This window comes from Hemiscyllium ocellatum, chromosome 21, assembly GCF_020745735.1.
Source record: "Hemiscyllium ocellatum isolate sHemOce1 chromosome 21, sHemOce1.pat.X.cur, whole genome shotgun sequence".
NCBI lineage: Eukaryota > Metazoa > Chordata > Chondrichthyes > Orectolobiformes > Hemiscylliidae > Hemiscyllium > Hemiscyllium ocellatum.
Window position 1 is genome coordinate 22,499,406 of NC_083421.1, and position 27,023 is coordinate 22,526,428.

General features: G+C 44.1%; 1 protein-coding gene across 1 annotated transcript in view; it reads left to right on the forward strand.

Annotated features, from left to right (window-relative positions):
- The window catches only part of glipr2 (GLI pathogenesis-related 2), a 56,677-nt gene extending 41,436 nt beyond the window's left edge, over nt 1-15,241 (forward strand). Inside the window, exons 9-11 of the mRNA XM_060841272.1 lie at nt 1,080-1,298; nt 5,216-5,293; nt 12,261-15,241. Of these exons, the coding sequence (XP_060697255.1) occupies nt 1,080-1,298; nt 5,216-5,293; nt 12,261-12,424 (461 nt within the window). The 3' untranslated portion in view covers nt 12,425-15,241. The remainder of the gene's footprint in view (nt 1-1,079; nt 1,299-5,215; nt 5,294-12,260) is intronic.
- Nucleotides 15,242-27,023: the final 11,782 nt, after the last annotated feature.

Below are 27,023 nucleotides of genomic sequence, written 5' to 3' on the forward strand. Positions count from 1 at the left end.
CTTTACCACAATCCCATAGGCAGGGTCACAGAGGAGAATGCAACACCGCCATTCTCTAACACTGTTCAGACACATGTTGTGGTGATGGTCTGTATAAGTTAGGAGTCTGAGTTGCTATATCAAGATGCTTTACATGCATGTTGTAGTCTGGAGCTAAACTGGGATTTTTTACTTCTTAACCTTTACCAAGTGAAGGCTATTTTTTGGATTTGTGCCCCTTGCCTTGTTATGTGCACTCTATTGCTTCGCTATATGATGTGAGCCTGTAAGACATAGCAGCAGGAGTAGACCCTTCGACCCAATGAGTCTGCTTCACCATTCAATGAGATCATGGCAGATCTGATAATCCTCAACTCCAAGTTCCTGCGTTTAACCTATAACCCTTGATTCCCTTAGCCTTGAAAATATTCAATGATCCAGCCCTCTGTGGTAAAGAGTTTCACAGATTCACTACCCTCTGAGAGAAAACAAATTTCTCCTCATCTCCATCTTAACTGTGCAACACCTTACTCTTGGAATATTCTGTCTGGGCGTATACTCTGCTAAACAGAGAAAAAAAACCTCATCACATTATGCCACCGACCTTATATATTTTAAACTGGTGAGCAACAAGTCAGAAACATCCTGCTGATTGCAATCATTACAGGAACACTGTTGGGTGGGTGACTCACTCTTCCATTTGATGGCGAAGGCTATGACTTTTGACACTTCCGAGGGAATTGCCCTAGATAGCGAATAAGGTAAGATTACGAACCTCGCTATATCAAGGAGTGAATAAGATGCAATGCAAACATGCCTTGAAGGAGAAAACTAAATCGGTAATGAGGCAGAAAGGAATATGGGAATATAAAGATAGGATTGGATGGAGCGGGGTGTTAGTAGATTCCTGTGGAGCATTAATAATGAATGGATCTGTTTTGTTAAATGGCTGTTTCTGTACTGTGAATGCTGGGTACATATGTAAATGCCACATGTACGTTTCACTAACATTCATCATGCCAATAAGATGAGCAATGAATTACACCACAGCCTCAGTAATGTTCTGTGGAAGCTATCAATTGACAACTGATGTTTTACAGACAAGGAAGCAAAAGCATTTCTTGCTGAACTGCTTCAAGAACACAACAGATTGCGAGCCCTGCATGAATCACAGCCACTCCAGTTAAACTCAGATCTCTCCAAGCGAGCACAGAAATGGGCAGATCATCTCGTTGAGATCCGTGCGCTCCAGCACAGTAACACCGACTATGGCGAGAACCTCTGGTACAAATGGAGCAGTGAGGCAAAGCCACCAACAGGTAATGAGCTCAGAATTCAGCATGAACTTCCGCAAAACTGAGACTTTAGCCTCACTTCCGTGGTCGGGGAGGCATGGCTTTCAGGTTGACCTCCTGGGAGGGAGATGAGGGTTTCAGACTGCCCTGCCATGGAGGAGGTTAGGATTCAGACTGACCTCCCGTGGTCAGGGATGTGAGGGGTCAGAGTCACAACCCGGCGGGGGGAGGTGAGGGCTCAGAGTGACCTCCAGTGGTCAGGGAGGTGAGAGTTCAGAGTGACCTCCTGTGGGGGAGGTGAGGGGTCAGAGTGACCTCCCATGGTCAGGGAGGTGAGGGTTCAGGGTGACCTCCTGTGGTCAGGGAGGTGAGGGTTCAGAGTGACCTCCCGTGGTCAGGGAGTGAGGGTTCAGAGTGACCTCCCTTGGGGGAGCTGAGGGTTCAGAGTGACCTCCCATGGTCAGGGAGGTGAGGGTTCAGAGTGACCTCCCATGGTCAGGGAGGTGATGGTTCTGTGACTTCCCGTGGTCAGGGAAGTGACATTTAAGAGTGACCTCCCGTGGGGGAGGTGAGGATTCAGAGTGACCTCCCGTGGTCAGGGAGGTGAGGATTCAGAGTGACCACCCGTGGGGGAGGTGAGGGTGCAGAGTGACCACCCATGGGGGAGGTGAGGGTGCAGAGTGACCTCCCGTGGGGGAGGTGAGGGTTCAGAGTGACCTCCCGTGGGGGTTCAGAATGACCTCCCGTGGTCAGGGAGGTGAAAGTTCAGAGTGACGTCCCATGGTCAGGGATGTGAGGATTCAGAGTGACGTCCCGTGGTCAGGGAGGTGAGGGTTCAGAGTGACGTCCCATAGTCAGGGAGTGAGTGTTCAGAGTGATGTCCCATGGTCAAGGATGTGAGGGTTGAGACTGACCTCCCGTGGTCAGGGAGGTGAGGATTCAGAGTGACCTCCCGTGGGGGAGGTGAGGGTTTGAATGACGTCCCGTAGTCAGGGAGGTGAGGATTCAGAGTGACGTCCCGTGGTCAGGGAGGTGAGGGTTCAGAGTGACCTCCCGTGGTCAGGGAGGTGAGGATTCAGAGTGACCTCCTGTCGGGGAGGTGAGGGTTCAGAGTGACCTCCTGCAGCAGAGGAGTGAGTAGTTAGAGAGATCACTCGAAGCCAGGGGTCAGAGGATATTTTCGATGTTTAATAGATTAAATCGACTTTGACAGCGATTCTTACAATAATAGAATCATAGAATCCCGACAGTGTGGAAGCAGGCCATTCAGCCCATCAAGTCTATAATGACCTTCTGAACAGCATCCCACCCAGACCCAGTCCCAGTCCCAGTCCCCTATCCTATCCCTATAACCCTGCATTTCCCATGGCTAATCCATCTTTCATGCACATCCCTGCACACAATGGGCAATTTAGCTTGGACCTTTGGACAGTGGAAGGAAATCGGAACACACAGAGGTAGAACGTGCAAGCTCCGACAGACAGTTGCCTGAGTTTGGAATCAACCCCAGGTCCTAGCGCTGTTAGACTGCAGTGCTAACCATTGAGCCACCATACCACCCAATATTTAATTGAATAATAACAGATTCAGCTAAGCCTGAATGTGAGCTCTGAGAAAGAGAGGGTAAGTTACACTAACCTTATAGCCTAACCTCTAAGCAGCAACAGCACAGATAACACAGTGCTGTGGGCCTGAGTTACATCACCTTCCCCACGGGTGTCACTCTGACCCCTCACCTCCCTGACCACGTCGAGGTCACTCTGACCACACACCTTCCTGACCACGGGAGGTCACTCTGAACCCTCACCTCCCTGACCACTGGAGGTCACTCTGAACCCTCACCTCGCCCATGGGAGGTCAGTTTGAACCCTCACTCCCCGACCATGGGAGGTCACTCTGAACTCTCACCTCCCTGACCGCGGGAGGTCACTCTGAACCCTCACCTCCCCCACGGGAGGTCATTCCGAACCCTCACCTTCTCCACGGGTGTCACTCTGACCCCTCACCTCCCTGACCACGTCGAGGTCACTCTGACCGCACACTTTCCTGACCAGCAACAGCACAGATAACACCGATTAGGATATAGGTGAGGCCATGATGAGATAAAAAGAGAATTTTAAAATCAAGGTGCTCAGGATCAGGAGTACAGGTCAGCAACACACACAGTTGTTTGCAATGAGTCTATGTTTGATTTTGTAAGTCTGTTACTAATAACAATCACTTTGCTTGATTGGTGAAGCCTGACTTGGAAAAGTATCACAAGCTGTAGAAGAAGCTGGAAGCTTAAACTGAAGCATAAGAGGAGGCATTCTTTTAACTAATTCATGGGATGTGGACGTTGCTGGCTGGAGCAGCGTTTATTGCCCTTCCCTCATTGCCCAGAGGGCTGTTGTAAGCTCACATTGCTGAGGGCCTGGAGTCACAAGTAGGCCAGACCAGGTAAGGATGGCAGCTTCCTTCCCTAAACCAGATGTGCTTTTCCAACGATCAACAATGGATTTATGGTCATCATTAGACTCTTAATTACAGGTTTGTTTTCTATGAAATTAAAATTCCACCATCTGCCATAGGCCATCACCTCCCTTTTACAGCCAGTGTCTTATGTGTACATGTATATAAAATATAAACAACACACAACAGTAGGTGAACAGGAATTTACATAATCTTGTTTTTAACCCCTATCTAATTACCACAACTTCTATCCACTCCCAAGGTAAAAGGCAGAAAGTTAAAACCTTTCTCACCCTCGACTAATTCATCTCCTCCTATGCCATTCTGCCAGCCTGTCTTCATAACTGTTTCCTCAACGTGAGCTTGTTTAATCTCAAATCCAATAATATTTCCAGGAGAAAATTTATCAATCGCTTAAAACAGACGACTGAAAACGTGTGTCGTGTGAAGTGGATTTTCCAGCATTTAGCCGAGATGGGTTTCTCGATCAGAAGGCCAAATGCGGGTGAACTGAGAACCAGCACCAAGCTGCTGGTTAAGAAGCCAGCAGGTTGCTAGGATAGAGAAATTTCACAGTTTTCAAATCTTGAGAAGAAGGGTGTGAACAATGGTTCATTTTAACTCATTTAATATCAAAAAAGTGTGAAGTAGGAACAAGTAGAACAAACAATTATATATTACATCCAGAATAAATAGAGGCCATTCAACCCATGCCAGTGTGATGCCTCACCTCCTCCACTCTTCACGTGACCCTATTATCATAATATTCTATTACTTTCTCCTTATACATTGATCTGGTTTCCCCTTAAATACACCCACTCCTTGTGATAGTAAGTTCCAGACCCTCACCATTCTCTGGGTAAATTTCACCATTCACCAGGGTTGGGGGTGCACGGTGGCTCAGTGGTTAGCACTGCTGTCTCACAGTGCCAGGGACCTAGGTTTGATTCCAGCCTCAGGTGACTGCCTGTGTGGAGTTTGCACATTCTCTTCATGTCTGTGTGGGTTTTCTCTGGGTGCTCTGGTTTCCTCCCACAATCCAAAGATGTGCAGGCCAGGTGAATTGGCCATGTTAAATTGCCCACAGTGTTAGGGGCATTTAGTGTTAGGGAAATGTGTCTGGGTGGGTTACATTTTGGAGGGTCTGTATGGACTTGTTGGGCCAAAGGGTCTGTTTCCATGCTGCAGGGAATCTAATCTAAAAAAGCTTTGTTTCTTTATTTATATTTAAAAGTGAGAAAGTGTCAATGTACTATAATTACCACAATATTTAACGTTTAACCTTGTTCTTTCTTTCTTAAGATCTGTACCTGGGTAATTGTCGACATTATACACTTTCCATTGTCCTCCTGTATTTTTGTACTTGAGTACATGTGACAATAAAATCAACATCTTAAGTCAAAATCCTGATTGTTATTGGATTTATTAGTGATGAGCTTACATTTATAACCCTTTCAAATCCTATCATAAATATCTTTGTTTTGTTTTAGGGACCGAAGTAAGTGAATCCTGGTACAATGAAATCAAGAAATACGACTTCAAATCTCCTGGTTTTAAGAGTGGAACAGGTGAGAGAAATGGGAAATACAACTTATTTGAGACAGTAACATATACTAAGAAAGTCAAAAGTAGAGAGCAATAAGGAGGAATAGAGGCAGATGTGTTGTCCATTGCACTGAGTAACACTACCTGCTATTGAACCAGCTTTATTTATATCTCTCCAACAAATCGGACAGTAAAACAAAATGCTTAAATTTTGCAACATTTCACAAGATTGAGATAGATTCACGAACTAGTTATTTTACAGAGAGGCAGCAACACAGATAAACACAACTACCTGCCAATTCTTCTCGAAGTCACAATGACACCTTCATTTGGATGTCATTCAGTCATCACTTTTGGATGAAAGTCCGAAATCTCCCTATTCACTGTCACTGCAGGTGACTGCAGCAGGTCCAGAAGGCAGCTCACCAGCACTTTCTCGAGGACAATTAGAGATGGACAATAAATGCTGCCTCAGCCAGCGAAGCCCACATCCCAAGAAAAAGTCAGTACAGAGAGGCAGTCATATGAGAGCAGTACAGAGTTATCTGAGAGAAAGACAGCTGGAGAGATAGAGTAGCAAAAAATATTCCGGTATAATACCACCAGCGCGGTATGGGGACACAGTGGTTAGCACTGCTGCCTTACAGCACCAGGTATGCAGGTTCAATTCCAGCCTCAAGCGACTGTGTAGAGTTTGCACATTTTCCCTGTGTCTGCATGGGTTTCCTCTGGGTGCTCCGGTTTCTTCCCACAGTCTAAAGATGTGCAGGTCAGGTGAATTGTCCCTGCTAAATTGCCCATATTGTTAGGTGCATTAGTCAGGGGTAAATACAGGATAGGGGAATGGGTCTGGGTGGGTTGCTCTTCAGAGGGTCGGTGTGGACTTGTTGGGCTGACGGGCCTGTTTCCATACTGTAGGTAACTTAAATCTAAATCTAACCTAATCTAGTCCCATTTTCCAGCACTTGGCCCATATCCCTCTAAACCCTTTCTATTCAGATACCCATCCAGATGCCTTTTAAGTGCTGAAATTGTACCAGTCTCCACCACTTCCTCTGGCAGCTCATTCCAAAACGCACCACCCTCTGCGTGAAAAAGTTGCCCCTTAGGTCCCTTTTATATCTGTCCCCTCTCACCCTAAACCTATGCCCTCTAGTTCTGGACTCCCCCACCCCAGGGAAAAGACCTCATCTATTTATCCTATCCATGCCCCTCATGATTTTATAAACCTCTATAAGGCCTCTGATACTCCAGATTCACAGCGTTTGAAGTATAAAATGGTTCGAGCTTGCATTCACACTCTTCAATTTGGAGATTGCATCCCCTTATTCCTTAGTCCCTTACCATAGGAAGTAGTTTGTCCATTGAATCCATTTCTCAGCTGAAACATCTTATGCCTTAGCATTTGAGACTCACGGAACAACAAGCCATGTTCATGTTTCTCCTTGGTGAGTGTTTTTACTCTGCCCTTTTAATCCCAAGCCTTCCAGGTGTCTCCACACTGGAAGAGTAAATGCAGTGGCCGGCCTACATTTCAGTTGGACAAATGTAGGATTGAAGAGGGAGGAGTGTTACTTGTTGAAAATAGCCATGATAGTACACCAGGGTTCACATCATAGTGCACTGATCTCCATGCACCATGGTTGCTGTTGGATGGGTTATGTCTGAGCTCACCTTGAGGCAGTAACCATATTTGGCTAATCTCAGAGCCCTTTTGCTTGTATCTCTGGACTGTAGACCTGGCGGTAATATGGCCAATCGCCTGGCAGACTGGCACACAAAGCTATTGCAGCAGCAGTCAGAGCTCTTGTAGAAGTTCCACTTTGGGAGCAAAAACAGGAAGGCAGATTATTAAATGAATTATGATATTTTGGGAAAGAGGGAGGTGCAATGGGGCCTTGGTGTCCTTGTATACCTGTCGCTGAAATTATGAGTACAGGTGCAGCAGGCAAATATATTGGCTTTTATAGTGAGAGGATTTGAGTTCAGGAGCAGAAATGTTTTACTGCAATTGTATAGGGCCTTAGTGAGTTTGGAAGAATGAAGGGGAATCTCATAGACATCTATAAAATTCTAACAGGACTAGACATGTTAAATATAGGAAGCATGTTCCTGATGACTGGGGAGTCCAGAACAAGGGGCCACAGTTTAGGGATGTGGTGTAGATCATTTAGGACTGAGATGAGGAGAAATGTCTTCACCCAAAGAGTGGTGGAATTCTCTGCCATACAAAATGGTTGAGGCCAAAATATTGAAGTGTTAAGAAGAAGTTAGACATAATTCTCTGTGTTAAAGGGATCAAGAGGTAATAGAAGAAAGAGGAAACAGGGTACTGAGTTGGACGATTAGCCATGGTCACATTGAAAGGGTGGCACGGTGGCTCAGTGGTTAGCACTGCTGCCTCACAGCTCCAGGGTTCCAGGTTCGATTCCAGCCTCGGACGACTGACTGTGTGGTGTTTGCACATTCTCCCCGTGTCTGTGTGGGTTTCCTCCGGGTGCTCCGGTTTCCTCCAACAGTCCAAAGATGTGCAGGTCAGGTGAATTGGTCATGCTAAATTGCCCACAGTGATAGGTGCATTGGCCAGAGGGAAATGAGTCTGGTTGGGTTACTGTCCTAAGGGTTGGTGTGGACTTGTTGGGCCAAAGGGCCTGTTTCCAAACTGTAGGGAATCTAATCTTAAAAAAAAGTAGAGCAACCTCAAAAGGCTGAATGACCTTCTGCTACTATTTTCTATGATTCAATGTTTCTACATGCCTATTGGTTATAAGACCTGTGACAGTGGGAGATAGTGGTGTTTATATCTCCAGATTGGTTTGGGGTGCCAGTGGATCTGGAATTGTTACGTTTTCACAGTGCACTTTGGTACCAATATCTGTGGGTTGGTCACCATGTTCAGGGTAGACTTCAGTGCACAGAAGGCTTTATATATGACGGCACAGGGTAAGATTCATCAATTGTTCTGTAAAATGCAATAGAGGTCCATTTTTTTGGAGTGAGTCTGGGGTCTGTCAATAGAACCGGACAAGAATGTCACATGCTCCTCCACTGTTATATTTGTGCTTTACAGTAGCATTGGATCCTGAGCAGAACATTAACCCCCATCTTTCTCAATCATTATATGGTGCTTGATTGCACCTTATGTATTATGTTTATATATTATAGAGAGTTATTATCATAGAATCATAGAATTCTTACAGTGTGGAAACAGGCCATTTGGCCCAACAAGTCCACACCGATCCTCCGAAGAGTAACTCACACAGACCCATTCCCCTAATCTATTATCTTATATTTATCCCTGACTAATGCACCTAACCTACACATCCCTGAACACTACGGGCAATTTAGCATGGCCAATTCACCTAACCTGCACATTTTTGGACTGTGGGAAGAAACCAGAGCACCCGGAGGAAACCCACGCAGACACAGGGAGAATGCGCAAACTCCACACAGTTAGTCACCCGAGGCTGGAATCAAACCCAGGTCTCTGGTGCTGTGAGGCAGCAGTGCTAACCACTGAGCCACCGTGTTGCCCATTAGGGTATCTGGTCAGCATGGAAAAGTTGGACCGAAGGGTCTCTGTGTTGTACATCTCTATAACCCTAGGACTGTAATTAGAACATTCAAGCCTGCGATTTAGCAGTTTTATTAGGATATGATATCAATATATATGAATCAAAGATGCAAATCTCCGACTGATTCGCAAAAGCTGAATTACCTTCTTGTTTCAATGTAAGTTCCATGGTAAAAACAGTAGAGTCATATCCAAATAGCACAAGTTGGGGAAATAAATTGGTGCTGTTTTGTTTTAAAGTTCTCCCAAGTATTTCTAATTGGGCAAAATATGGTATGGCAAGGTATGGCAGGTGGACAGTAGTTGAAAATATGCAGAGGAGGACAGGTGTTGTTAGATTCCATCTGTTTATCTGCTATCACTCTGGCAGTCACATCTTAGCGATCGATTCCTATCAGTAGGAGAAACTAGATCATCCTAGCTGGTTGAATGGCCTTTCTCCATGCCTTAATTCTGCGAATTCTGCAATCTGGAATAGCTCTGTTTGAAGTAAAGGAGACTAAGGGGAGATTTAATTAAAATAGATTTATTAGCCGACATTATAAAGCTGGGGGAGTTTGCTTTGCCTAATTGCCTATTATATTTTGCACATCATACAATAATCATATTTCAAAGAGTACTGCATGAGCTGCAAAGTTCTTTAACCAGGGGGCCTGGCCTCAAAAAGAGGGGGAGTAGATTTAGGACTGAACTTCTTCATCCAAAGAGTTGTGAATCTGTGGAATACTCTGCCAAATGAAGCAATTGAGGCTTCTTTGTTGAATATTTTTAAGGCAAAGATAGATAAATTTTTTAACATTATGGGAATTCAGGATTATGGTGAACGGGCAGGTAAGTGGAGCTGAGTCCACAAAAAGATCAGTCATGATCTTATTGAATACTCTTGCTCCTATTTCTTACTTAATAATTTTCTTACTGGAGGTGCTCAAAGTTAAAGATTTAATTAAGAGAACCTTTTTTTATACTGGCAGGTGGGTCAGCAACCAAAGGACACAAACAACAGGTCACTGGCAAAAACGAAGGCAGGGAGCAGACAGTAACAGAGTGAGATGTTGTAAATTGGCACACATTGCCTGGAAAGGCAGTGGAAGCAGATTCAGTCATAACTTTGAAAGGGGAAGTAGACAACGTGAAAGAGAAAAGGCTTTAGGGTTGTGAGAAAAGAGATTGAGAAGTGAGACTAAAACAACAGAAATGCAAGAGAAACAAACCTTGTCTGACAGCAAAGAGAAACAGGGTTAAGGCTTTGAGTCTGATTTGACTGTTCTTCAGTTCGGAAGACATTATATCAGTTAACATTAATTTTGTTACTCTTTCCGTAGTAAGACTGCCAGTCTTACTGAGTTTCTCTTGCAACTTACGTTTTTATTTAGGAAGTGAGAGTAATGGGAATAATCATTCACAGATTTGTTTCAGTTAAACAAATTACTTCCTCTTCTGCTGAAAAACCTGGTCTGCAGTAAACTCAGGCATGGTGGAAGGAAATCTACTGTATACACAAACTCAGCTATTCCTCCAAATATTCTACATTAACCAACATCATAGAGTCATTGAGTCAGAGAGTCATACAGCACAGAAACAGAGCCATTGGACCAACCGGTCCATGCTTAACATAATCCCAACCTAAACTAGTCCCATCTGCCTGCTCTGACCCATATCCCTCTAACTATTTCCTAGTCATGTACTTATCTAAGTGTCTTTTAAATGTTGTAACTGCAGCACTTCCTCAGGGAGTTCATTCCGCACGTGAACCACCCTCTGTGTAAAAGATCTGCCCCCTCAGGTCTTTTTTAAATCTCTTTCCTCTCACCCTAAAAATGCACCCCCTAGTCTTGAAATCCTCCATCCCAGGGAATAACGCTATCTACACCCCTCATGATTTTATAAACTTCTATCAGATTGCCTCTCAACCTCCTACACTCCAGTGACAATAGTTCCAGCCTTGAACCCTCTCCAGCTTAATAATATCCTTTCTATAACAGGGAGGCCTCAACTGAACACGTTTCAAAAGAATTCAGATTGTATTCCCAAATATTATTTTCTAATTCCTTCCCTAATAGCACTGTGACTCTACCTAAACCAGAGTGACTGCACTGTGACTGCAGTGGTTCACAAACACAATTCACCATCACCTGAACAAGGGCTGTTGGGGTTGGGCAATTAATATTGATCCAGTCAGTGACACACCTGAGCAATTTGTTTAAGAACTGAATGATCCTTGTTGAGAATATTTTCATGGTTAAGCACATGGATGATGATGGGATAGTGTAGGGGAACAAGCTGAGAACAGTTCACAGGTCAGCGCAACATTGAGGGCAGAAGGGCCTGTTCTGCGCTGTATTGTTCTATGTTCTATGACACACCATTGGGATGTTGTTACGAGTCATTTGATTGAATGCATAAAAATAAGGGGAAAGGTTACACCACTGGGACAACAACATGAGGTAAGGTAGTGCAAACAAGTTAATTTTTGCTGGGGTCAGGTTTTAACGTTCACACTACACTTTCTGTTGGCATGTATGGTGGCCATTATTCACTTGTGAACTCTAATGCTGAGTACTAAGTAATTGCGCCATCCTATGGACAACATAGGATGGCGTAGTTATATTTTCATACGTGATGTCTGTACAATTGTCCTTTCAGCTATGGGAGCACAGACCGTAGGCTAACAGTCCCCTTGCCTTATTAATTTATTTTAAATTTATCCCAAGTAATTGGGCAAAATACGTAGTAACACCACAAGGTATGGCAAGTGGGCAATAGTTGAAAATACGTAGAGGAGCAAGGCATTGCTAGATTCCATCTGTTTATCTGCTATCACTCCAGTAGCCGCAAGGGACAATGATAATGCAATTGTTGATTAATCATAGCAATCAATTCCTATCAGTAAGAGAAACTAGATCATTCTAGCTGGGCTGAATTGCCTCTTTCTGTGCCATAGTTCTGCGAATACCGTGATCTTGAATAATTTTCTTTGGAGTAAAGGAGGTTAAGAGGAGGTTTAATAGAGGGGCTCAAAGTTAAGAGTTTAATTAAGAGAAGCTTAATTAAAGCTGACAATCCCATTGCCTTACTGAAGAGAGTGATGAGCTATTGAATATAATGTCTTTCACAGGGCATTTCAAACCAAGGCCCTATTTGCCCTCTCAGATGAGCATAAAAGATTCAAAGAACAGCAAGCCAGTTCTCCCTAATTTCCTGATATTTATCTCTCAACCATTGTCATTAAAACAGATTTATTAACCAACATTATGAAGCTGTCGGTGTTTGCTGTGCCTAATTTGCTATTACATTTTCCACACTGTGCAATGACAATATGTCAAAGGGTACTCCAGTGGCTGTGAAGTGCTTTATGGATCTTGCGTCTGTGCAAGGCACTGTAAAACTGCAAGATTTTCTTTTTGTGTTGATTCTAGGCCACTTCACGCAGATGGTGTGGAAGGAATCACGTGAGCTGGGTGCTGGCTGTGCTACTGATGGGAAGGGTATGTTCATGGTGGTAGCGGTCTACAATCCAGCAGGAAACATCACCAATCCCGGATACTTCGAGAAAAACGTGTTACCTCCCAGTAAAAACTAACCAAGGAAGAAGACGACTGGAGTCAAATGTCAAACATTGTACTAATGTACACTGATGATTGCATGGGATTAATAGGAATTTCATTTGGGGCTTAATCAATTTAATTTAAATAGAATTGTCTTCCAGGTTTTGAGTGGATTTTACCACAATATATTTTTAACAAGATCTTATAACAGAAAATTACTTATCCCTGATTTTTTTTTCTATTCATTCATGGGATGTGGGTGTCATTGGCTAGGCCAGCGCTTGTTGCCCAGAGGGTTTGAAGGCACATGTGGGCAGGACCAGGTGAAGAAGGCTGTTTCCTTCCCTCAAGGACATTAGTGAACCAGAATGGGTTTTTCTAACAATCAAGATGGTCATCATTAGACTTTTAATTCCAGATTTTATTTGAATCTAAATGCCACCATCTGTCATAGTGGGATCATTACTGGGGTCTCTGTGTTAATAGTCTAGGGATATTAGCACTGGGCCATTGTCTCCCCTTCCTTAGCTCCTTCATTCGTATTATGCTGTTAGCTGTTGGGATGCAATTCTGTCTTTCCATCCCATTTCCTCCCTTGAAAACGCTCGTTAAAACCAACCTCTTTGATTACCTTCTTATTAACTCCTTATGTGATTCGATATGACATACTGATTCCTGGGATGGCAGGATTGACATATGAAGAAAGGTTGGATAGAATCAGGGTTATAGGTGAACGCGAGGACTGCAGATTCTGGAGGTCAGAGTCGAGAGTTTGGTGCTGGAAAAGCACAGCCTCCAGGGGCTCCCTGCCTCATTCCTGATGAAGGGCTTTTGCCTGAAACATCATTTTTCCTGCTTCTCGGATGCTGCCTGACCTGCTGTGCTTTTCCAGCACCACTCTAATCTCGACTAGGGTTGCACTCGTTGGAACTTAGAAGAATGAGGGGAGCATCTCATAGAAACATAAATCCTGATGGGACTGGACAGGCTAGATACAGGAAGAGTGTTCGTAATGTTGAGGAAGTCCAGAACTAGGGATCACAGTCTACGAATAAGGGGTAAGCCATTCAGGACTCAGCTGAGGAAAAATTTCTTCACTCATAGAGTTGGGAACCTGCAGAATTCTGTACCACAGAAAGCTGGTGGAGCCAGTTTGTAGTTATATTCAAGAGGGATCTGGACATGCCCCTTGCTACTAAAGGGATCAAGGGGTTTTGGGAGAAAGAGGTAGTGGGATATTGAAATCGCATGATCAGCCACAATCATATTGAATGGTGGTGGAGGCTCAAAGGGCCGAACGGCCTACTCCTGCACCTATTTTCTATGTTTCTATGACATCAATTTATTTTCGACAGCAATCCTTGCAAAAACCTTGGAATATTTTACAGTGTTAAAGTGCTATATAAATAGAAGTTGTTGTTGGGAAAATGCTTGGAGTATAATGTGTCAAGCACTTTGTGGATTCCTGCAAATTCTCATCTCAGCAACCGGTAAAGGGCTTTGAGTTATTAACTCTGTTTATATACTAGGTGTGTGGTTATTAAAGGGTTATACTGGGCCAGAGTATCCTCATAAGGCAACTCCAGCAGAATTACAGACAAAGAAATGTTTCAGCATTATCCCAGAAATGTGTTCAAGCTGGAGCTGAACAAGGGAGACTTTACAATTTGCTCACTGACTTGCTTCACCTCAAAATGTGAAGGGGCTGCGAGCTCAGAGACAGCAACAGCCACTGGGTATCACTGCAACCTCCCTAACACTCTCACAGCTTCTGTCTGCCATGCCCTCTACTGTTACAGATACCGCACCCCATCTCCTGCTCCAAGTGACAGACTGCAACAAATTCCAAGCTTCAAAATGGAGTCACATCGGGAGAAAGTTTAGGAAGCACTGTCTTATTGGGTTCATTTTATACTTTCCATGCTAGTCCATGCACTGATTTTAAATGCTTTCTAAAACTGCAGTCACGTTTTCTGTTTCCCTTCAACTAGCAGCGAGTGAATAACAGCCGTCCAATGCAGACGCACACAGGCCTCCTTTAGAACCCTGGCAATGCACACCATAGTAACAGTGTTATGAAATGAAGCTGCCAGATTTACCAGGATGTAGCTGAAATGTTTTCTCCTTGGGACCAGGAAACAATTATCCACTTGTGCAGCATCAGCGGTTCAGGATGTGAGTCTGCACAAGTCACTGTTTATTCTCAGTGCTCTTTGCCAGTGCACGCTGCATTAACACTCAATACCAATTCCTGCCAATAAACTGCAAATTAGTCCTTCACCCCTTCAGCAAGGATTGCAACTCAGTCATCCATAATTCTGGAGATGTGATCACATGATTTCTGACCTCCAATCAAGATCCAATATAACAGCCTTCCCTACCCCAATCTCCAAAATATTTAACAAAGAAGGTAAAACTATCGGGTTTTTTTAAACTCATTTTTTAAAATCAGTGTCCATGCAATTAAACTATATAACAGACTGGGCTCAAGTGTTTATATGGTAGCCACCTTTTGAACATCTCAGACTATATCTCCAACAAGTGGCAAGGTGTACATAATAGCTGGGGCCAAAGCCAGATAGAAGGAGGTAGACTGATTTTGGATTACTGAATCAACCTGGTATGAATAAGCCTCAATGATGTAAGTGTTCATTGTGATTAATTCCAAACCATGTGTTACATCTGCTGATTTCCACTTGTGGCGTTGGGATCTGTTTAAATAATAATGTCGAACTCATGACTTGGAATTGCAAAAAGGGTGAAAAGAGTCTACAATATGTTTTGACTTAATATTATGCTTCTGCCATGTAACCATCTGTGGATATTCCTTACATTAAAAATTGCTCAAGTTATTTTTTGTGGTCTGCATTAAATTATTCCTCTCTATATTTCAAATTGCTACCAAGGCCCCTCTCCAACTTCTTTACTGTGTTCAGATTCTAGCTCTGAGACTTTCATAGAGTCATAGAGATGTACAGCACGGAAACAGACCCTTCAGTCCAACCCGTCCATGCCGACCAGATGTCCCAACCCAATCTAGTCCCACCTGCCAGCCCCTGGCCCATATCCCTCTAAACCTTCCCTATTCATGTACCAATCCAGATGTCTTTTAAATGTTGCAATTGTACCACTTCTTCCACCACTTCCTCCAACAGCTCATTCCATACAAGTCCCACCCTCTGTGTGAAAAAGTTACCCTTTAGGTCTCTTTTATATCTTTCCCCTCTCTGCTTAAACCTATGCCCTCTAGTTCTAGACTCCCCGACCCCAGGGAAAGGACTTTGTCTATTTATCCCAACCAGGCCTCAGCTGATACTATGCAGTTTGCTAATCTCAAAACACAAAAATCCCAGGAGATCACAATCACCCTGAATGGAAGAGTGTTGGCCAGACCATGGCTCAGTCAGCACAGCCTACAGTTCGTTATGGCTGATGTTAGCAGGTAATGTGAAAGCATTGATATTCCCACTTTCTATTTTAACCGCTTGCTAATCCACTTATTTTAAGCAAGTGATCAACTCCGCTACAATCGATACAACATGAACATGTTCAGCACTTTGCCAACAGTAATGCATCTCTAAACGTTTAGCTCAGATAAATGCGAGGTGCTGCATTTTTGGGAAAGCAAATCTTAGCAGGGCCTATACACTTAATGGTAAGGTCCTAGAGAGCGTTGCTAAACAAAGAGACCTTGGAGTGCAGGTTCATAACTCCTTGAAAATGGAGTCACAGGTAGATAAGATAGTGAAGAAGGCGTGTGGTATGCTTTCCTTTATTGGTCAGAGTATTGAGTACAGGTGTTGGGAGGTCATGTTGCGGTTCTACAGGATGTTAGTTAGACCCGTTTTGGAATATTGCATGCAATTCTGGTCTCCTTCCTATCAGAAAGATGTTGTGAACCATGAAAGGGTTCAGAAAAGATTTACAAGGATGTTGCCAAGGTTGGAGGACTTGTGCTATAGGGAGAGGTTGAATAGGCTGGGGCTGTTTTCCCTGGAGCGTCAGAGGCTGAGGGGTGACCTTACAGAGATTTATAAAATCATGAGGGGCACGGATAGGATAAATAGACAAAGTCTCTTCCCTGGGGTGGAAGTGTCCAGAACTAGAGGGCATAGTTTTAGGGTGAGAGGGGAAAGATATAAAAGAGATCTCAAGGGCAACTTCTTCACGCAAAGGGTGGTACATGTATGGAATGAACTGCCAGGGGAGGTGGTGGAGGCTGGTACAATTGCAACATTTAAAAGGCATCTGGATGGGTATATGAATAGGAAGGGTTTGGAGGGATATGGGCCGGGTGCTGGGTGTTGGGACAAGATTGGGTTGGCATATCTGGTTGGACCGAAGGGTCTGTTTCCATGCTGTGCATCTCTATGACTCTAAATGGAATTATCTTTGTCTCTGTACTCTGCCAGTGTCTGTCTCAGTTTTTCCAAGTGTGCACGAGTACGTATGTATGTGTGCGCCTCTCACAGTCTGTACGTGTACTATTGTGTCCCACATGCAGATGTCCCAATCTGATTTTTGCAAATTTGTTAATGGGATATGGGCCTTACCGGCTGGGCCAAGCATTTGTTGCTCATTCCTGATTGTTCATAAGAAAGTGGTGGGCTGCTTTCTTGAACCACTGCAGTCCATGTGGTGCAGGAACAATGCTGTTAGGAAAGGAGTTCCAGGATTTTGACTCAATGACAGTAACGACAATATAGATCCACGTCAAGAAGACTTGTATCGCTGCCATTGTCTTTCTCGCTGGTATAGGTCATAAGTTTGGAAGGTGTTGTCAAAGGAGGCTTGATGAGTTGTGCATTGCATCTTGCAGATAGTGGCACTCTCCATCAGTAGTGGAGGATGTTGCTGAATGGGAGACTAATCGAGCAAGCGTCTTGTTCCTGGTTGGTGCTATTCTTGATTGTTGCTGTAGCTTCACTCATCAGGCAAGTATAGAGTATTGGAGTCGAGTGTATCAAGCTTATGCCTGAAATGTCGATTCTCCTGCTCCTCGGATGCTGCCTGACCTGCTGTGCTTTTCTAGCACCACACTCTCAACTCTGATCTCCAGCATCAGCAGTCCTCACTTTCTCCTAAGTACAGAGTATTCCATCACACTCCTCTCTTGGGATATGTAGGCAATGGACACGCTTTGGGGCTCCAGACGATGCTTTAGTTGACAAAGAATTTCCAGCCTGTGACCTGCTCTTGGAGCTATATTATTACCTGGCTTTTCCAATTATGGTTTTCTGGTTAATAGTAACCACCCAGGATGTTGATGATAGGGAATTAAATAACAATATTGCCATGTCAAAGGGAGATATTTAGATTCTCTCTTGATGGAGATGCTCATTAACTGGGGCGGCATGGTGGCACAGTGGTTAGCACTGCTGCCTCACAGCACCAGGGACCTGGGTTCACTGTCTGTGTGGAGTTTGCACATTCTCCCCGTGTCTGTGTGGGTTTCCTCCGCGTGCTCTGGTTTCCTCCCACAGTCCAAAGATGTGCAGGTTAGGTGAATTGGCCGTGCTAAATTGCCTGTAGTGTTAGGTAAAGGGATAAATGTAGGGGAATGAGTCTGGGTGGGTGGCTCTTCGGAGGATCGGTGTGGACTTGTTGGGCCGAAGGGCCTGTTTCCACACTGTAAGTAATCTAATCAAAAAAAAACTTGCTCTTGTGTGGTGCAAATGTTACTGTTGTCCTTGTCTATCTAGTTGTCAACATGAACTGCTTCAGTATCTGAGGAGTTGTGAATGCTACTGCACACTGAATCATTAGCAAACAACTCCACTCCTGGCTTTAGATGGAGAGCAGGTCTTCGCTAAAGAGGCTGATGATGGTTGGACTTCAGATATTTTCTCAAACCTGCTCTGCCACCGAGTGAGATATTGGCTGAGCATGTTCACCTGGACTATCACATGTAAAGTTACGACATTTTTACTATGTAGAAAGTGCTCAGAAAGTAATGCTTCCAAATAAACCTATTAGACTATAACCTGGTGTTGTGTGATTTTTATCTTTGTGCATCCCAGTCCAACACTGGCTCCTCCACATCATCGAAACTTATTGATCTCAGATTCAATGACTGAGCCTCAGCAGCTCTTTCGAGTAGCAAATTTTAAAGATTCTCCACCCTCCCAGTGAAGACATGCTTTCTCATTGTGGTCAGAAATAGCATTCATCAAACACGACAAAGATGACTCCATTTGTATCCCAACACCACAAGATGGCGCTGAGTCCAACCTAAATAAAGATAAAGCCACCATCATCTCACCAAACAATGAGTCCTCTCTCAATAGAGAGAGAGAGAGAGAGGGCTAGTGATTGTTTAACCTGAGGGAGAGTTGGAGAGTTCGTCAAATCCTTGGAGGAGAGACAGTGGAGACCTACCAAAATGGTATCGGAGATTAAGGACTTCAGTTATGTGGAATAACCAAGGAACAGAGAATATTGAGGGAGTTATAAAGGTGTTCCACGTTGACAGGGATTTAGATGCACTAAGATTAAGTTGCTTCCATTGGGTATGTTAACCAGAGGATGCAGATTTAAGGTAATTGGCAGAAGACTTGAGGGGAGAAGAGAATTTTTTTTTACACAGAGTCTGAAAGGTGATGGTTGCACATTCAGTGACAAAAAGCAAAAGGGAATTGGATGAAAATATGAAGGGGAGAAATTTGTAGAGAATGAACCTAACTGCATAGCTCTTTCAAAGTACCAGCAAATGATAATGCCCCAAATTGCCTCTCCCAGTTGTGCTCTCCCAGTGATTCTTTGTTTCACAAATGATGTGAAAAGGACACTTAATAATGTTTAAAAAAAAGTACTGCACTGGGCACTATATTGTCTCACACAGACCTTTGCCCATGTGGTGAATGGCAGGAGTTATAGAATCATACAGCACGGAATCAGGCCCTTAGTCCAACTTGTCCATGACAACCAGACATTCCAATTTGACCTAGTCCCATTAGTTAGTACTTGGCTCATATCCCTTAAACCCTTCCTGTTCATATACCCATCCAGATGCCTTTAAACACTGTAACTGTACCAGCCTCCACCACTTCCTCTCACAGCTCATTCCATACACGCACCACCCACTGTATGAAAAAGTTACCCCTCAGGTCCTTTTTAAACCTTTCCCCTCTCACCTTAAACCTATGCCCTCTAGCTTTGGACTTCTCTACCCTGGGGAAAAGATCTTGGCTATTTGTCCTATCCATGCCTCTCATGATTTTATAAACCTCCATAAAGTCACCCCTCAGCCTCCGACGCTCTAGGGAAAACAGTCTTAGTCTGTTCAGCCTCTGTCTATAGCTCAAGCTTGCCAATCCTGGCAAGATCCTTGTAAGTCGTTTCTGTGTCCTCTCAAGTTTTCGAAGGGTAACAAGAATTGAACACAGTATTCCAAAAGCAGCCTCACCAATGTCCTATACAACTGCATCATGACATCCCAACTCATACACTCAATGTTCTGACCAGTGAAGGCAAAGTTGACTTTGGCCACATGGTTGTCTCTCAGCGCATTGTCACGCCTGCAACATCTAGGCATTCCACTCCATTCACTGCTGATGTGGAAGATAGCCTCCAGGCATGTCCTCCCAAGTACAGATCCCTGTGTGTCTATATTGCAGCTACTGCACAGCCTGAACCACATTACACTCATAGAGTCATAGAGATGTACAGCATGGAAACAGACCCTTCGGTCCAACCCGTCCATACCGATCAGATATCCTAACCCAATCTAGTCCCACCTGCCAGCACCCGGCCCATATCCCTCCAAACCCTTCCTATTCATATATCCATCCAAATGCCTCTTAAATGTTGCAATTGTATCAGCCTCCACCACTTCGTCTGGCAGCTCATTCCATACACGTACCACCCTCTGCGTGAAAAAGTTGCCCTTGAGCTCTCTTTTATACCTTTCCCCTCTCACCCTAAACCTATGCCCTCTAGTTCTGGACTCCCTGACCCCAGGGAAAAGACTTTGTCTATTTATCCTATCCATGCCCCTCATAATTTTGTCAACCGCTATAAGGTCACCCCTCAGCCTCCGATGCTCCAGGGAAAACAGCCCCAGCCTGTTCAGCCTCTCCCTATAGCTCAAATCCTCCAACCCTGGCAACATCCTTGCAAATCTTTTCTGAACCCTTTCAAGTTTCACAACATCTTTCCAATAGGAAGGAGACCAGAATTGCACACAGTATTCCAACAGTGGCCTAACCAATGTCCTGTACAGCTGCAACATGACCTCCCAACTCCTGTACTCAATACTCTGACCAATAAAGGAAAGCATACCAAACGCCTTCTTCACTAAGCTATCTACCTGCGACTCCACTTTCAAGGAGCTATGAATCTGCACTCCGAGGTCTCTGTTCAGCAACACTCCCTAGGACCTGACCATTAAGTGTATAAGTCCTGCTAAGGTTTGCTTTCCCAACATGCAGCACCTCGCATTTATCTGAATTAAACTCCATCTGCCAGTTCTCAGCCCAAGTGAACTGATACCAGCAACCACCCATTACTGACTCAATGTCAAAAGTAGATGACAAAGAAAAATAGGGTGTGAGGGCTGGTTGCACAGTCTGTGACTTACATCCTTGAATATTAAAAATTAAAGTGTGATCCTTTTGAGAGGTTGAAGGTGATGAAAGGGTTTGATGAGAAAGGAAATGTTTTTGTTCTGTTTCAAGTCCAGAACTGGAAGCTATAACCTTATTGATTGAGTTCATCTGAGCAGGAGTGGTTCAGGAAAAGTTTCTTCACTCAAAAGACATCCTAAATCTGGAACTCACTCAGACAAAAATGTTGAGGCTGTGGGTCAATTGAAAATTCCAAAACTACCATTGAAAGGATTTTTGTTGTCAAAGGCTATGAAGACTTACGGAACCAAGGCAGGGAAATGGTTACAGATCAGTCAAGACCCAAGTGAAAGACGGGATAGGATTGAGGGACTGAATGGCAATTCCTGCTTCAGTGTTCTTACACACAGAAACTGTAAGAAGAAATATCCTGGAATTCACTTTCTCCACAAATTAATAAGTTTATAAATTCGGGGTAACTAGTCTTTATTTGGCTGGGAAAGGAGAGGTAATGTGGGCCAAGCTGGGGTTGGTTAGCTCAGTTGGCTGGATGGTTGGTTTCCAATACAGATTGACACTATAATGAATGGGAGAGACCCTCTCAGCACTGTCAGGTGAAGGATCATGAAATATTACACCGTCATGGAAACAGAAGGATTATGGGAAGTACAGATCTGAGCAAATTTAATTCAGAATCACTGGCCCTCCATATTAGACTTGTTAATTATCAAAATTCTCTTGCTATTATTATCAAGCAGATGTTCAGCCTGGTTCTTTACTTCTACAATAAATATAGATAAATAATGAGTTTGACATTGTTGATGATAACTGGGGCCTGACCATAGACTGTAACCACAAAGGACTGAAGTCATAGAGATGTACAGCACGGGAACAGATTCTTCAGTCTAACTCATTCATGCCGATCAGAGATCCTAAACAAATCTAGTCCCATTTGTCAGCATTTGGTCCATATCCCTCTAATCCCTTCTTATTCATATACCCATCCAGTGCCTTTTAAACTTTGCAATTGCACCAACCTCACCACTTCTTTTGGCACCACCTTCTGCGTGAAAAAATTGCCCCTCAGATCCTTTTCAAATCTTTTCAGTCTAACCTTAAACCTATTAACTCTAGATTTGGAGTCCCCTACCCTGGAGAAAAGACCCTCATGATTTTATAAACCTCTATACTGTCACCCCCTCAGCCTCCCAGCTCCAGGGAAAACAGCAGCAGCCTAATCAGCCTCTCCCCATAGCTTAAACTCTCCAACTCTGGCAACATCTTTTCTGAACCTACTATTAAGTTCATCTGTGTACACTAAACCCCTTGAAATTAGACTAGGGCTTTATCCAGCCTGAGATGAGCTCAGTGATTTTGGATCAGATCATCTAATTTGTCCGAAATCAACAGATAAGTCAAGGTGGGCTTTTGTGTCAAATCATCAAAGCTATTGTGAACAAGTTTCTCATGTTATCCAATGGTCTCAAGCAGGTAGTGGAAGCATTTAGAATGCAAGAGTTTCTCGTGTGATTTACAGGCAATTTCAGCTGGTCGGAGGGGTTCGTGTGCTGGTTGCTTGCAAGTTGCACAGGCCATTGTGCCTGATATTCAACTTTCTGTGGCTTGCACTGTGACGAGGACGGCCTTCTGGATTTGGAACGGAGGAGAGGGAGAAACCAAGAATCCCCAAGCATTTATGAAATTATGAGATGCATGGATAGGGTTGACAGAAAGAATCTTTTTCACAGAGATGAAATGTCTAATACTATGAGGCATGCATTTAAGGTGAGAGGGAAAATGTTCAAAGGGAATGAGAAGGGCAAGTTTTTTACACAGAGAGAGGTAGGAGACTGGAATGGTGATAGTGGAGGCAGATAAGATAGGGGCATTTAGGGGACTTTTTGATAAGCACATGAATATGCAAGGAATGGAGGCATATGGACCGAGGACAGGCAGAGGGATTAGTTTATTTCGGTGGCATGTTCGGTACAACACTGTGGGCTAAAAGGCCTGTGGCTGTGCTGTACTGTTCTATGTAGCTACATCGACTTGCAGGAGGTCTCACCTCACCACAAAGTACAGGCTAAGTATTGTGTAGCAACAGCTCAGTGAGCAGCAGTGGAGGCATTGATTTATGGCCGTGTTTGTTATTAACTGGATGGTGTAACAACTGTGCACAGAAACACAACTTTGCAGTCCAACCCCCAAGCATTAGCTCAATGAGATTGGTGGATGTGATGGTACAGCAGAATTGATTTTATCAACATGAGATTAATTACATTTGTCGCACTCTGCTGTGAAAACATGCCCCTGAAATAAATCAGAAAACCACCAACACAGAAAAAACACTCAGAAAAAAGTCTTCAATCCCTCGCCCACCACCTCCCTTGTCGCACCATTCACTGAACCAAGTGGCAAGTCATGAAGCAAGGGACTTGGCCAGCACAGAGGGCTGGGAGGAGTAGCCAATGGGAAAGCCACAGAGACGACCAGAGACCCTGTCATGAAGAGAGCTGTTTTGACATGAAGGAAGCGGTTAGCGACTCGAAGGCCAGAGGGTTTTATTGAGCTGGTATGATATCATTACCACCATTTGTGCATGCGCTGTCAGACATCTTTGTCAGTATTGACTGACAATATGCTCCATTGATTTACCAGAAACTGAATTGTCACTAATCACAGTATGTCTGTAAAAGTATGTGGACCTGAAATCTCACCCTTCGAGACCTTCCAGGATACAGACGTAGCAATACATTAATCTGCTGTCCATCTGTTGCAAATAACTCAATTTCCTTCCCACCAAAGCCTTCAGCATAACTTTATTGTAATGACCCATTCTTGGCGTGGGGGGGGCACATCAGGGGGCAGCAGTGAGTTGGGAACCTGTTTATTTCAAACGCAGGCTTGGTCACGGCTGATGAACTCAGCCACACATTAGCATCCTAACTCCAGGACAGACATCGGATATGATAATGCCTCTTCTGTGCTTGTCAACGTAAAACTCTCTTCACTGGAAGTGCTGCTGGAGGTAGTGAGGGCCAGAATTGGCAATTACTGATTCCCACAGGCAGGAAGAGGAGACTAACTGCCAAACCCAACAGGCATGAGCTTGGGAGGTAGTGATCAGAAGGCCCATGATTCATTCAATCTGTCGTCCTGTTTTTGATGGTGGGGATGATTTGATCTGGGAAAAGGGAGGGTGAGGGCAGTGAGGGGGATGTGGATGACTGTGGTGCTATACAGCTACACGTGCTCAGCTCAACTGAAACAAGGCAGTATGGAAGCCAGAAAACTGGCTGCAGAAACCTTGGTCACGCCTGGCTCCTCCTTCACCCTAGAGGGTGATGTCAAGTACTCTGCAGATTCCCCCTCCCGGTATGCACATCCCTGGGTCTGTCTAGGTATGAATCACATCTTTGGCAACGCAGTCACCTATGTAATCACGAGGCTCCAGTCTCTCTCCTGCATCAGTGATGGTGCTTGTCACAGGCCTCATTAACCAGGTCCTCAGAGGGTAGCCCTCATCCCCAAGGAGACACCAGCTTGTGCTGCGCTGTAGAAACCTGTGGGTGGTGTGACTGTCACAGAATGAAGGAATTGTGGACACTTCCTGGGTACCTTACACAGACGTACATGATAACCTCGCAAGAGTTACAATCCAGCTGAGTATCGACACAGTGGAATCCCTACTGAGTTTCAAATGCTACAGGATCCTCTGAGGACATTTAATTGCTGCACATGTGCAGTCACTGTCTCCCTGTAGCTGTGGAAATCCAGCCAGTGCAGCAAGAATGAGTGTCTGACCGCCCTCACCAGTATCACAGTGTCTGCTCCAGCTTTCCTCAATAGTTCAGAAAAGTCCAAGAAAGTGTGATGATTTCCAAAATGTTAGAAATCCCCTGTGAAGCAGTGAAACATCACTCTCAGAAGAAGTACTGTGAGGACTTGTCTTTCACATGGGGAGACCAGCAATTGCAGAGTGTTACTGCGTAAAGGCTTCCCAGCCTGTTAATTTTACTGATCAATGAGTTCAGTCTGGGGGGAATGCATACAGGGCCCAGCTATTAATCTCCAGTTAATGCTGCATTTGCCTGATTGCATATTGAAACTATTGACCCAATAGCACTCTAAGAGTTACCCACTTGTCTGGAAACAGGCTCTGATAAAGTTTGGGATTATGTCAGGTTTCTGATCTGCCAGTATTTTCAATCAATTACAACCTCACCCTTTGCCCACAACTAAACTCATCTCACACCCTGATTGTTAAAATTCTAGGAAATGTGAAACAGGGGTCTGGGCTTTGCCAGGTTTTCAGACTGCAAGTAAATGTGGGCACTGTCAATTGTTCAGCTGCAAATGTGTTGCTGGTCAAAGCACAGCAGGCCAGGCAGCATCTCAGGAATAGAGAATTCGACGTTTCGAGCATAAGCCCTTCATCAGGAGGGCCCTCCTGATGAAGGGCTTATGCTCGAAACGTCGAATTCTCTATTCCTGAGATGCTGCCTGGCCTGCTGTGCTTTGACCAGCAACACATTTGCAGCTGTGATCTCCAGCATCTGCAGACCTCATTTTTTACTGTCAATTGTTCAATTCACCTTGAATGTTCAGACACAAGGTCTTGGACTCTGCACAGGATGTCCACTCACTGAGGCTGCAGCTGATACATGACATGTTCAGTGTGTGCCAGGCATCCTGATAGCTATCTTGATTCCTCCATCCTGTGCCAGTCCTGAATTCTACACCTCCACTCACTTCTTCTGGTTGGGGATATCCCTCTGCACATGTACAGTTCAAACCAACCAACAGGAGCCCAAGCTTAGATGACAAACTGAGGTATGAATAACTCACTAGAGCACTAACTGGACAAACATCACCCAGAAGCACCTGTCGCTTGAATGGATCCAGAAGTGAGTTGCAGTACAACGCTCTGTGTGTCATATTCTGAACCCTCCACATTTTGATCATGCAATGGAGATGACTAATTCAGATAACTGGAGATGAAGTCATGTAAGTGAAAGATTCCAAAGGATAATAATGGTCTGTTTCCATGCTGTACATCTCTGACTCTATCTCTGACTCTAAGATCCAGAAGCCGACTAGGAAGAAAGGACCAAATACCCTGCCAGCCATGAGTGCTTTCAGACAGTAGTGGGGGAAAAAAAAGAACCACCAATATTTGGAAATGAATAGATTGATCAAGCTGGTCCTCCATTTTGAAGTATAGAAAATGAATCAGACCAATATGTCTCATTCATCAGTTTTACTAGTTTTGCCTTCCTTGATCTCTATTTTTCTGTGCTGATGATCCAGTAATCCCTGCACTTTTTGGTGTCATTAGGGTTACTCTCAACTCAAAAACCATTCTGGGACTTCTGTCAGATCACATCATTTGGATATCTAAATTGTACTCAACAAACAACCCCAGTACACATAGAATTCCCTTGAAAACACTGTTATTGATAATGGACATAAACACATTCTAAAGCGAAGGGTCATCCCAGTGTAAATGCCTTAAGCCTGATTCAACATCTGCTCCACTAGATGCTCCATGTAACTGTCATTGAAATGCAGACCCTGATACAATAGTCAAGCGGTCATCTCATAGCATTCCGCAAGTTACAAAAACATATGTTCAAATCCCGCCAGGGGTCTTTAAGTATTCAATTCAATTTTAAGAACATGGCATGTGTAATGTGACGATGTAGATGTTGGATTAGTGTGGCTCGTACCTATTCCTCAGACTCATGCATATTGCTTCTATTTAAATAATCATCTTGAATGTCCAATTGAACTGCTTCCACCACACTTGAAGAAAGTGCATTCCAAAACTGAATCACTTTTCATAGTATCCCTACAGCGTGGTAGCAGGCCATTCGGCCCATCCTGTCCACACCAACCTTCTGAAGAGCATCCTGACATGGTCAATGTCATTTATCTCAAGAGGGTTGGAATATAAAAGCACCATTGTGCTACTGAGACTGTATAAAGCTCTGGTTAGGACCCATTTGGAGTACTGTGTCCAGTTTTGGTCCCCACACTTCAGGAAGGACATACTGGCACTGGAGCGTGT